Source organism: Pteropus medius, unplaced genomic scaffold, assembly GCF_902729225.1.
Source record: "Pteropus medius unplaced genomic scaffold, Ma_sr-lr_union100, whole genome shotgun sequence".
Lineage (NCBI taxonomy): Eukaryota > Metazoa > Chordata > Mammalia > Chiroptera > Pteropodidae > Pteropus > Pteropus medius.
This window is the reverse complement of record NW_024349801.1, coordinates 21,161,399-21,174,380: the sequence shown is the minus strand read 5'-3', so window position 1 is coordinate 21,174,380 and position 12,982 is coordinate 21,161,399. Positions and strand designations below refer to the sequence as shown.

The 12,982-nt window shown below is 40.2% G+C and overlaps 1 protein-coding gene across 2 annotated transcripts in view; it reads right to left on the bottom strand.

Moving 5' to 3' along the window:
• SPPL2A (signal peptide peptidase like 2A) overlaps positions 1-10,949 on the bottom strand; it is a 41,585-nt gene extending 30,636 nt beyond the window's left edge. The window contains exon 1 of one of the 2 annotated variants that reach the window (XM_039889058.1): positions 10,725-10,949. In XM_039889058.1, coding sequence (XP_039744992.1) covers positions 10,725-10,790 — 66 coding nt within the window. In that variant the 5' untranslated portion in view covers positions 10,791-10,949. The remainder of the gene's footprint in view (positions 1-10,724) is intronic. The other variant, XM_039889057.1, reaches the window with a different exon arrangement.
• Between the last annotated feature and the right edge of the window lie 2,033 nt (positions 10,950-12,982).

Sequence of the window (12,982 nt, the reverse complement as noted above, 5' to 3'; positions counted from 1 at the left end):
TCCATTAAATTTTAAAACATTGTGGCAAAATTTCTTATAAAGTTTGTATAGCTTTAAAAATTCAGTTTATTAGCAATAGATGTCATGAGTTTTGGAATTAGAGACCTAGACAGAATGGCAGTTTGATCTTTTACTGGCGATATTACAAGTCATTTAATCTGTCAATCGACATCTTCAGTTTTGAGATGACAGTAAATGCCAACCTCATAAAGTTGTCATGAAGATTACGTTAGATGATGCAATTGTTTGCACATATTAAGCTCTTAATAAATGTTAACTATTATTATTAATAATACATCTAACACCTTGCCAAATACTTGTACCACGCAAAGAAATACAAAATAATTAGTGGTTGCTTAAGGTTTGGTGGGATGTGGGGATGGGGGTGATAAGCTAATGGTTATGGAGTTTCTCTCTTTAAATAGACTTCATTTTTTAGATCGGCTTTAGAGTCACAGCAAAACTGAGCAGGAAGTATAGAGTTTCCACATATCCGCTTACCACACACACGCATTATTAACATCCGCACCAGAGTGGTGTATTTGTTACAATCAATGAACTTACATCCATCATTACCAAAGTCCATACTTTACAGTAGGGTTTACTCTTGGTGTTATATAGGTTTTGACAAATGCATAATGTCAGGTGTCCACCTGGCCTAAAAATCTTGTGTTCCACCTATTTGAAGATACTTTTTAAGGTGATGTAAATGTTTTAAAATTGACTTGGTAATGGTTACACACATCTGTGAATATATTAAAAGCCACTGAATTGTACACTTTAAATGGGTGAACTATATGGTATGTGAATTATAGCTCAATAAAGCTGTCCCCCCCCAAAAAAAAAACACTAAACAAGAAATTATAGTCTTATTGAAAAGATTTAAAACAAATCTAAAGGTGAAAAGGATTAAAAAGTACAAATTGGCAGTTACAAAATAATGACAGGGATACAAAGCACAGTATAGGGGATAGAGTCAATATTACTTGTAATAACTGTGTATGGTGTCAAATGGGTACTAGATTTATTGCGGTGATCACTTCATAATAAATGCCTAATCACTATGTAGTACACCTAAAACTAATAGAATGTATATCAACTGTAATTGAAAAATAAATTTTAAAAAAACCTGGGACAGATTATCACAAATAGAATGTGATTAAAGTTAAGAGTTTCTAGTAAAAGCTTTTGTGGTTATAAGGGTGTTAAAAATGCAAATTCTTGGCCTCTATTCCAGATCTATTGTATCAGAGACCCTGGGTAGGTCATTTTTAATAAACTCTTCTTGAGATTCTGCTTGTTAAAGTTTGAGAACCACAGCTATAGAAGCAGTGCTTCTCAAGATTTAATGTGCGCACATATCACTTGGTGATCATATTAAAATTCAGATTTTGATTTAGGTCAGTACGAGTGTGAGATTCTACATTTCTAACAAGCTCCCAGGTGATGCTGATGCTGCTGGTCTATGAACTGTACCTTATGTAGCACGGCTATAAGAGAATACAGTAGTGGATATTATACCACTGTGGATCACTTAATTTGAGAAGCATAGAGAAAAAGGCTTGGAATTCAGTATCCCTTCAAATATTACAAGCACAAAATTAGGTTGAGATTCGTGGCCCACCCAGGCTGTTAAATCATCTGACAAAGACTCTATTGTGAGAGGGCAGGACACCTCCTTTATATCTTCCAAGTTAGAGACATGCTCCAAAACATCTGAATTTTCCCCTCTGATCAACTGTGGTCCAGGCTTTTATGACTATTCAACTTTTAAAAAATATCTGTTTATATTTTCAATCAGTAATGACAATACTCTCTTTGTAAAAAGCTCAATATCAGGAGCTTGAAAGGATTTAGGGTAACATAATCGAGTGCTTTTATTTTATAGCTAAAACAGATCCAAAATGATCAAAATGGAAGTGGTCTCAGGGGGCAGGATTAGACCTGAGCTCTCCAAAACCCAGACCAGCAGTCTTTCAATTCTGCTTTCACTTCAAGTTCCTTCATGCAGCCAGATGCCCAAGCACCTTTTAGTGCCCAGTCATCACACTCCAGTTTTAATAATGGTTGCATATATCTCTGCATTAGCTGTTAACTCCTTCTTCCACAATAGTGGCATGGGTCTCCTACCACCACTCAAATTCTTCTAATATCCAATTAGTTCTTCCCACATCCTACATATCCCAAACTCTAAGTTCTTTCCTTGTACTCTTCAAAATACCCTCAATTCTAAGACTGTAGAACTCCATGGGATTCATTTCCCTATGACAACTGCTCCTTATTGCCTGCCCCAAATCCTCCTCTTCAAGCTAGTTTCTACAACCACTGCTCATGGAATCAAGCGTTCTTCCGGGCCATCAAATCATCAATCCCACGCCAGTGCCTTTATTTTCTGCATTTTACTTGATTCTCACATGCAAGGAAGCAAGTTTATTAGCCCTGAGTGTGAAGTAACACTTTTTTTTGATGCAAATTTACTTCACATAATACTTCATGGGATGTCTGTTGTTCATGAACAATTCCTAATTTACTTGATTTCAGATAATTTTTCATCACCTTCTTTCTAAATCAAAGAATACTGATATTTAAGTCTATCTTAATGTTACAGTTGCCTATTCCTTTATTTTTTTCCTAAACAGCTTTTGGTATGACATGTGTCAATGATTACCAAAAGTCTAAAGAAGAGCTGTAACAGCATGTACTATACTAACATCCTTGCAGGTGCGCTATCTCCCCATTTTCCCAGACCAATCAGACCTTAAAAAGAGGAACATATTTAAGGTCCTTTATGACATCAACATACTTGAGACTGCGTCAGTCTTGCTCTTGCTCTGACCTTCGAGTTCCTGTCCCTCGGGGCTACACCCTTGCTTTAAACTCCAGTCTCTTGGTAGTCCCAACTACGGGCATTTGAATTCCTGGCCTCTGTTCTAACAGCCTCCTGATGATGACTCACCAGTCCAATATTAACCCACTGGGAACAGGGCTGTTGTCCTACTGTCCAAGTTAACAGCACAGTTTGAGGATTCTTCTTTGACCTTGGCTCACAGGTTTAGTTTGTCTTCTACCATTTCTTTCTCCTTCAAAAGGTATCTTCCAGCATTAGCTCTATTTTCCAAATTTAAGTCTTCACATATTCCTTTTGAAAACAATAATTCTCTAGCTAAAAATTCATCTTACTATTTACCCTGTATCCGTGCCATCTTTTCGGTCTGCCAAGAGTCTGTATCTTGGCCCATTTTTACCTGCTCAAGATTAAGCCTGAATAATGCAATACTTTTTTTATTTGTATGTTTTGTTGTTTTTTTTGAATAATGCAATGTTAACCCTTATCCATTTATATATTAAATTCCCTTAGAAAATGTTAACAGATTAGCCACACATGGTTCTTTTTTCCTAAAGATTATGCTCAGTAATATGTGTAGCAATTTCTTACTCTATATTATAGATCATTGCTTCTTGAACTTTAATGTTCTTTTTGAAATGCAGATTCTGATCCAGCAGGTTTTAGGTAGGCTTATGATTAAGAATTTCTAACAAGCTTCCAGGTGGTACTATGATGTTGGTCCACAGAATACATGGTTATAGACTTCATAAAGAACAGTAAAACTTGCCAGTCTTCCAGACATTGTTGGAATTTTCTCAAGAGGTGAGTCACATCGTACCTGCTAGTATAGCCAATGTTCGTGTTTTGACCAACAGTTCCCCCATTCCATACATAAGTTCTTTCAAAACTCTTCAGTATATGTATCGCTGGGTCCTAGCTTCCCTACAGTATGTGAGTTAAATGTGGTTTACGTTATTTCTATCATTCTCCATTAGAAATACTTAATTCTCCAGTTTCAAGGGGAAGTATGTGATTGTGATTAACTGCAACTCTCTTTTCAATTAACTCCCTGCAAAATTTCTTCATAAAATCTACAAATTTAACTATTCCTCTACTTTTAGAGACCAAATATGAGAGATGAGGCTTTTAAGTAAATTTTGTTAATAAACAGACTTTATTTATAATGAGAACTAGCAATTTTTTAAAAAACTATATTCCTAAACCAGAAGATATAAAGTTACAACGTAATCACTGAATGGTAAATGCTGAGGACCTAGTCATCTAACATTACCCTTACATCATGGCAATGTAGGAGGTGTTCCTTTCTTTACAAACATCTTTCTTTTTACATAGCTGTGAGTTTTAAGTCAATAGCAATACAGTAAAAGAGTTGAAAGGGGCCTCTACAGGAAAGGCAGAGGGGTAGTATGCCTGAATGACATATGTTCCAAAGTCAGGCCTAAGTAACTTTCTCATCATTCACTATTTCTATTCCTCTTTGCTCCCTAATAAGTTATATAATCAAGACAATCTATATTGTTTCTACACTCGCTTCCAGTATTCAAGGTTTATGGAAATGATTCACTAAAAGCACACAGACCCAGACCCAAAAAGATTAACTGTAATCTTATTACTTAGCTAGTGGTTTAGGGGGAGCTAGGGCATCAAACGGGGATTTACAGGGAATCAGAGAAGACTGTGGGCCATGGGAAAAGTAGAGCTAAGATCATTCCTTGCACTTGGAGAATATGGGGACATATAATATAGAGGTTAGGTACTAGGTTGTGAGGAGGAGACAAGGTAACCATTCATTCATTCAACACTCTGCAGTCTATGAGAGTGTTGAATGAATGAATGGTTACCTTGTCTTCTAGGAGTCTAGGGGAGATAGCAGAGCACAAGTAAGGTAGGGTTTCTCCTTCATGAGGCTTATATTCTACTTGCTACCTAGATCCAGCCTTCTTCCTGGTTATCGTTAAGTAATCTTACTAATGATATATCTTGGCTGTTAGAGAACTTATTACTAATACTAGAATTCATAAACTCAAATGCTTACAAGGCCGGGCAGATATAAATGCATAAATCGGAGTTGATTTATGACCATAGGGCAAGGTAAAGTATGACAAATTCTGTCCTAAGGCAATAAAAAATATTTTTTAATTAAGTATTTTGGGGTAAAGGCCTATACTTGGAGACTTTACGGTCTAGATTTTTGTAACAGACCCAATATCAGGTGATTTTTAACAACAACAAAAAAATCTTATCAAATGTATAATGAACATGACTTCTCCTATCTTTAAACCTTTTCTTACTTTCACAAATTTATTCAGTCTTGTGATATACTGATTCACCAAAAAATCATTACGACACAACTAAGTGAATGTCTGGAATCTCTGGGTTGTAGTTTTCTTTTTCATGACTTCCTATCTAATCTAGGACAAGACATAATCTTCCTGAACCTTCTCAGGATTATTTTTAATTTCAAAGAAGATGTACCTGTAGCAGTTGCATTTTGGTAACAAGATAACACAGTCATCGGTGACTTAGAAAGCAGAAAATGGGATGCGGAATCCACAGAGACAGCTCAGAAAAAAGAAAAATTGTGAAGAATCTCAAAATTAAAGGAAGAATGTGACAAAATGTATCTAAGCTCAGGCTGTCATAACAAAATACCATTGTCTGGACGACTTACTCAATAGAAATTTATTTTTTCACAGTCTGGAGCCTAAGATCATGTGCTAGCACGGTTGATTTCTGATAAGGGCTCTGTTCCTGGCTTGTAGATGGCTGCCTTCTCACTGTGTCCCCATGATACGGAGAAAGAGGGAGAGCAAGACAACAATCCCATCTTAAAGGCCCCACCTTGATGACGTCATTCTAAACCTAATTATCTCCCAAAAGCCCAATCTCTAAATAACCAACCACATTGCGGGGTAGGTCTTCCACATAAGAATTTGGGAGGACACAATTTAGTCCACAGAATTCCGCCCCTTGCACCTCAAATTCATATCTTTCTCATGCAAAATACATTCAGTCCATCCCAACGGTCCCAAAAGTCTTAACTCATTCCAACATCAACCCTAAAATCCAAATTTCATCTAAATATCATCTAAATCAAATATGGGTGAGACTCAAGATACAATTCATCTAGAGGCAAAACTCCTCTCCAGTTGTGAAACTGCGAAAGCAGACAAGTTATGTGCTTTCAAAATATAATGGTGCGATGGGCATAGGCTAGACATGCCCATTCCAAAAGAGAGAAATCAGAAGGAAGAAAGGGGCGATGGAACCCAAGGACGTCCAAAACCTAGCAACACAAATTCCATTAGATCTTAAGACTCAAGAATAATCCTTTTTAGCTCGATGTCCTATCTTCCAGGCCCACTTGGGTGGCAGCATCACCCCCATGGCTCAGTGGGGTGGCCCCACCCCTTTGGCTCTCTGGAGTCCCATCCCCAAGGCTCCCAGCATATGCCTAAAGCTTGCTGAAACTGAGCCAGTGGCCCTGATGATCTCTGAATGCCTTTGAGGCCATTACTCCCTCTTCTTGAAGAATAATGCACATTCACAGCCACATAGCTCCACCATCCCATTCTGTCAAATCCAATAAGTCCAACAACCTTTCTTCATTTTGTCCCATTTCTGTCCCTTCAGTTCAAACTGGCAGTGTTTCTACTCATATAATCCTATCCATTCATTATCAAATAGTTGTTCAGCCATACCCTTAGTGTTCCTTCCAGAACAAGCTTCTCATTTTTTGCAATATGGATAGCCCCCAAATTTTCTAAATCTTCAAATTCTGCTTCCTTTTTACTTAACAATTCCTCCTTCAATACTCTTTTACAGTCAGGAGGAACCAAGCTGCTCCATGAACACTTTGCTTAGAAATCTCCTCAGCTAATGTCCAATTTCGTTGCTCACAATTCTTCCTTCCAAAACACTAGAACACAGTTCAGTCGAGTTCTTTGCCATTTTATAACAAGGATCACCTTTCCTCGTTTCCAATGACATGTTATTCATTTCTCTCTGACACCTCACCAGAATCGCCCTTAAGGTCTATACTTCTAGCATGCACCTGAAATCTCTTCTAACCTCTAGCCATTACCCAAGTTACAAAGCTGCTTCCCCATGTTTAGGTATTTGTTACAGCAGCATCCCACTCTTGGTACCAAAACCTGTCTTAGCTTGGGCTGCTATAACAAAATACTGTAGAGTAGCTTAAAGAGAAATATATTTTCTCAAAGTTCTAGACATTATAAGTCCAAGATAAAGGTACCAGCATGGTTGGTTTCTGTTGAGAGCTTTCTTTCTAGCCTATAGACTGTCGCCTTCTCATTATGTCTTCATATGGGGGGGAAGGAGAGACAGCAAGCTCTCTAGTGTCTTTTCTTATAAGGCCACCAATCCCATCACAAGGGACCTACTATCTGACCTCATCTAAACCTAATTATTTCCCAAAGGCCCATCTCCAAATACCATCACGTTGGTGGTTAGGGCTTTAACATATGAACTTGGGGTGGGGAGTTAGGGGGTGGGGGAAGGTGGCACAATCCAGTCCATAGCACAGCAGCTCGGCATGTCTCCTATAGCTTAGGTAGCAGAACACACCTCATTTCCTCAGGAGGTTTCGAGAGAAGGACAGAAGATAAGGAATTAAATCCTTTCAATTGGTGTAACATACCAAAGGCATGCAGATTTCTGCAAGAGATTTTCCTGCTGGGGATCCTGATTATTACTTCATTGTAATGAGTTCAAGATAGGTCTATATAACACTTCACATTCTTCGAAGTTATGAAAAAATGAACTGAACTTTTGTTAAAACATTATGAAAAAGACTCAGGATTCTTCAGAGAACTTTGAAGCAATTTTAGAAAACAGAACCAGGTTAAACTGCATTCATTCTCTTTGCAATAGAACTCTGTGACTGTATGCAAGTAACACTGAAATAAAGGTCTAATCATCAAGGTTAGGGGTTGGGGTTGCACTAGAGAAAGATGAGTGTGATATGGAATTATGGCAAGGCAAAGAGAGAATTAACTACCTGCCAGAAATTCTTTTTAATTCTAGACTTAATGTTTAATGGGTTTAGAATTCACTAAAATATCCAAACACACAGTAGTTTGAGTTTAATACACACAGTGACGTCACTGATGTGAATAGGGCAAGATGAGGAGAGCAGACTATATGAGGTTCAAGGACCTTTCCAAAATTAAATCCTCTGCCTCTTCTATAAGAATGCAGTGGTTTCTGGAGATTACATGCTGCCTCTAGATGAAGATGTTGGCCCTGTTCTTATGTGACTAAGGGGAAAGAAGCCCAGCAGTGTCAACTGCAAAAGCCCAGAAAGGAGAAATGAAATAATTAAGCTGACATCATTAATTCAAATGAATTCAGCGAGGCTACCTAGAGCTGTCAGATTACAGAAGAGGCATAAACAAGAGTTTCAGGGAGAAAATGGTAAACCAAACATAAACAAACAAACAAAAACATCAGATAGTGTTGTAGGAAGGGAAGTCATATCCAGTAAGCAGGCAGAAGGAAAAAGATCGAGCTCCTGCTGAGGAAAAAGAGATCAGATTTGAGTTCTTAAAAAAAAAAAAAGAAAGAAAGAAAGAAAAGAAAAATAAAAAGGAATGAGAATCATTTCAGGAAATTAAGAGTCAAGACGAAAACAAACCATTGAAAAATCAACAACAAACAGGAAATCAATACTAGTTGGCACTGAAAAAAACTTTGACAATTGAAAAAGATTTTGTTGGTTTATTCAGTCACCAGCACAGTACCTGGCATATAACAGATGCATGCCAAATATGTGTGGAGTGAAAGAATGTTACTATGGGACTTCAGAAGTAGTTGCCCCAAGATGTGCATCTGTAGCATGTGGACTGTATTGAGCTAAGGGCAATTTTAGGCGTGGGCCAGGAGAAACTTCTGTCCCCCTCTGGGATTAGGAGCTTTACCCTTAATGGGAGATTATCACAGATAACCAACCTCTTTTGACCTGTCTCTAGGACAGGACAAACTTCTATTTACTAAACTGTCTGCTTTTCTTACCATATGGCAATGACCCTTTGAAGTCTCCAAGTCACCTTATCTCATTCAAACTTCAGAATGTCTTACATATACATTTTCCCTTTCTAACTCTGAACCTCTGACTCTCTCATGTATATGAGGTTCCCACATATATGTATGCATTAAATTTAGTTATTTTCTCTTGCTAATCTGTCCCATGCCTACCTGATTATTGAGCCAGCTAAAAAAAACCTTGAGGGTAGAGGAAAGTTTCTTCCTCTCCCACAGTCCCCACAATCCTAGGATTGAGGATTACAGAACCCAAGATTAATACAGTAAGATACAACAAAATACATACATGCAATATAAAAAGAATTAAATCTAGAATGTGGGAATAGGAGGCTAGCAACAATTTCGAAAAAGGACAACCTTCAGATTTGTGAAGCTTTTGAAATTGTATGAAAATTTTGCTTACATTTTTCTAGTGAGAGGGTTCAGAGATTTTATAAGAATTTCAATGTGAGATCATGAGCAATTGATGTATTAGATTATTAATTTGTGTTGAGAAAGGATTAGTGAGAATGTGATAGAGAACATATATTCTTATAATTAGCGTAAGAAGTTCAAATGAAAATGAGTGCAAAAGCACTCATTTCTATCTGCATTCACAGACTGTGAATTGTTATCTTTTGGACATAACTGACTATATGACAAACGACACCTCAAAGAGTCAGTCTAATACTGCTGTTATTCTTTTTATATTGTTTATACCCTTCCTCCCTCCCCATACAGGTTTTAGATACATTATCTCATTCATGTACCAAATGTTGCCTAACAAATTATAAATACGCCAAAGGCACTTATCCCTTTTAGACTCTGATTTTGTTTCTTAACAAATGTTGAAGACACTTTCATAGCGAATATATTCACTGATAGTAATCCTTTAAACTGGAGAGTATGCAAAATATACTCTTTCGGAGAAGTTACACATTCTGATGGAAAGAACTAGACAGGCATACACCCCACGAAGTGTGTAAATAAAACTCATAAAACTCTGCAACCTTAAGTTCCCTAAGTGAACTTTACCAGAAACAGAAACTAAACCACTGAACAATGGCTCCTGACCACCCACTAAGGCTCCAGCTGTTTGGTGTTGAATTTTTAAACACTACTTTTCTGTAATTTCGAAAACAAACTTGTGAACACACATTTGTTACTCTTATTCAACCTACTTCTCTACCCTTTAAGTAGGCAGAGAACTAAAAACCACCAAAGGCATTACACTTTGGTGTGTTCTTTTCAAAGTTATTTTAAATTACTGCTATTACTGAGCCCCCTCCCGCCATCCCAGAATGGAATCAAAGAAACCCTAAGGGTAAGCAGGAAGTACAGAGGAAGAAAAAAAAAAATCTGTATTTAGAGCCATTAAAGCTCAGTCCTTGAACCGCTGACCTTCCTGGGGCAATGTACATTTTTTCTTCTTGTGCCGAGGAGGAAAGAGGTTAAGAAGTTGTAAGAAAGGTTAGACCATAAATCTCAGAAGTCAATTAAAAATGCCCGGAACAGTGAACCAACTACACAGAGGCACCAAGGTCAATGCAGTAGGAGGGGCTCTGCAGAGAGCTTTTTTTAGGGTTGTTACTTCGGGGGCTTCCAAGGACAGGAATGGTGGAGCGGGAGGCTGGAGGAAAGGTGAAAAAGCGGCTAGAAGGAAATGGAGTAATGGGACGGGGAGGAAAATAAAAGGGAAAAACGGGAGCAGGCCGCCTAGCTGCGGGCAGAGTCCAGGCGGGAGCCCGGGGGGTGGGGAGGAGGAGGGGAAGGGAGCCCCGGCCCCAGCCCCGCCCCGGGGAGGCCGGAGCGCCCGCCCGCCCGCCCCCCTTACCAGCCCGAGCAGGAATCCCCAGAGCAGGGCGGCCGCGGCGGAGGGCAGCGGCCGCGGCGGCCCCATCGGACTGCTGTGCGCCCGGTGACGCGGCGCGGCTCGGCGGGGATGGGCTCCGGGTCCCGCCGCGGCGCTGTCTCGGTAGCTGGGCCGGACCCGGGCGCGTGGCGGGGCTTGGCCGGAGCCGCCGCTGTTGCTGGGACGGCCACTGCAGCGCCGACTTCCTTTTCCGGCCACGCCCGTAGGACGCGGAAACCCCCGCGCAGAGCACGTGGAGCTCCGAGTCCGCGCGGGCTCCGTCTGCGTCCCGGCGCTGGCGGGCCACCCGCGGCGCGGCCGGGCGTGACTGTTCAACTGCCTGACCTGAATGCTCTCCGGAGCCCGGGGGAGCAAGGGACCTTTTCAAAGCCCTCCTCCTCGAAGTCGCCGACTGCTACTGTGTTTCCGCAGTCACTACCCGGTCCTCCGAGCCTTAATTCATCTGCTCACCAGCAGGTCCTGACCACTTACATATGTATCTGAAATTCATCCACTTTCTCCCAAACCGCTTTGACTACCCTATCCAGGCCACCACTTCTCTCCTCCAAACTGGTCTGTTTCTGTTCCTGACAGCCCGTCATTCACGTAGCAGTACTAAAGATACCTTTTAAAAAATATAAATCAGATCATGTCACTCCCCATCGCTCCTAGAACAAAATCGAAACTCTACTCTGGCCTACAAAATTTACATAATATGGTCCCTGCCTTCTCTGACCCCATCTTCACTGCTTTCCCAAGTTTGCTTTAAGTCACAGGTGGACGCTTTTGATTTTTTGGCCTTTGGAATGCATCTCTCTGAATACCTGGCTCATCCAGCATTCACTTAACCAGCTTAAAATGTCACTTCCCAAAGGGAATTTCCTGACAAACCCAATCTAAAGTAGCCACCTACTCAAGTTCATATCATATGATTTATTTTAATTATCTACATAGTTCTTTCACTTTCATATTCTCTTGCTTATTCGTCTATTTATTATGTCAACTCCCACTTGATAGCAAGGTGTGTCTTTGCTTTCTTCACTGCTACATTCCTTACACCTACAGTGTTTGGCATAAAGTAGGTCCTTCAATATTTGTTGGATGAATATTCAATACCAAACACTTAATAGGATACTGTCCCTGCCACCCACAGCTCAGATTTTAGTGAGGGACACAGATGTGTGAGCAAACACAGTTCAGAGTGAATATTGACTTGTTTGCACAAGATGCTATGGGATTATCAAAGAGACATATAAAAGGCGTGCCAGGAAAACTTCTAGAAAAAACTTAAGTTGTGTAGAAGGGTAAGTCAATTTTAGCCAGGCAATGGGCAGGGGAAAGGATAGACTTCCAGGAAGAGTGAACCATTAGTGTCAAAGCCCAAGGTGATAGTGGAGGAACTGCAAAACAGCCTTGGGTGGAGTTAGGAGGTAGTGAAAGATGAAGTGAGAGAAGAAGGCAGAGACCAACCAAATCATGAATAGATTGGGAAAGCCGGATCAACACTTAAGGCTTCATCCAGTTGGTGGTGGAGAGCAAATTAATAAGTAGAGCGTGACAGGAAATTTTGGTTTTACAAAGCTCTCTGTGGTGGCAGGTGGAGTGGCAGATGTACTGAAACAGGGCAAAGTGTAAAGGAAGCCAGGAGATCTGTTAGACAACTGCAGTAACCTAACTCAAGCCAGGGATTGTGAAAGCCTGAAGTGAGACAGTGGCAGAAAAAATGGGGAAATCGGATCCCCCAAAAATGGATCTTAAAGAGTTGTAGCAGCATTTGGTAACTGAGAGAACATGGGAAATAGGAGGAATGAGTTCTAGGATCCTGCCCTAGGCCATTTATCGAGATGATCATATTGGAGACAGGGATGGTGGTGGAATGGGTGAGGAAGGGGAAATACTTTTGGACAGGAGTTTGAAAAGCTGGTGGGACATCCGGGGCATGTGGCGGGATGTCTAAGGTAGACGGCAAAGTAGGTTGATCCAAATCTTACCAGCACAATGAAGCCAGAACTCAGGTCTCCTGCCTGTCAACCCTGTACTCTTTTCTCACTTTCTAGCTGCCTAGGGCAAGCCAGATTCTCTGTTTGTAAAATGATTGTAATGGACTAGATGACTCCATCTCTAAACATTTCCTTCTGCCCATAGTGGCCCTTTGCCTAGTGAATCTCCAAGGTGGCTCCTGAGGTTGTCTGAGGATCTCTGGTTTTTCTGTCTGCATTTATGCCTATGTTTTCTTCCCC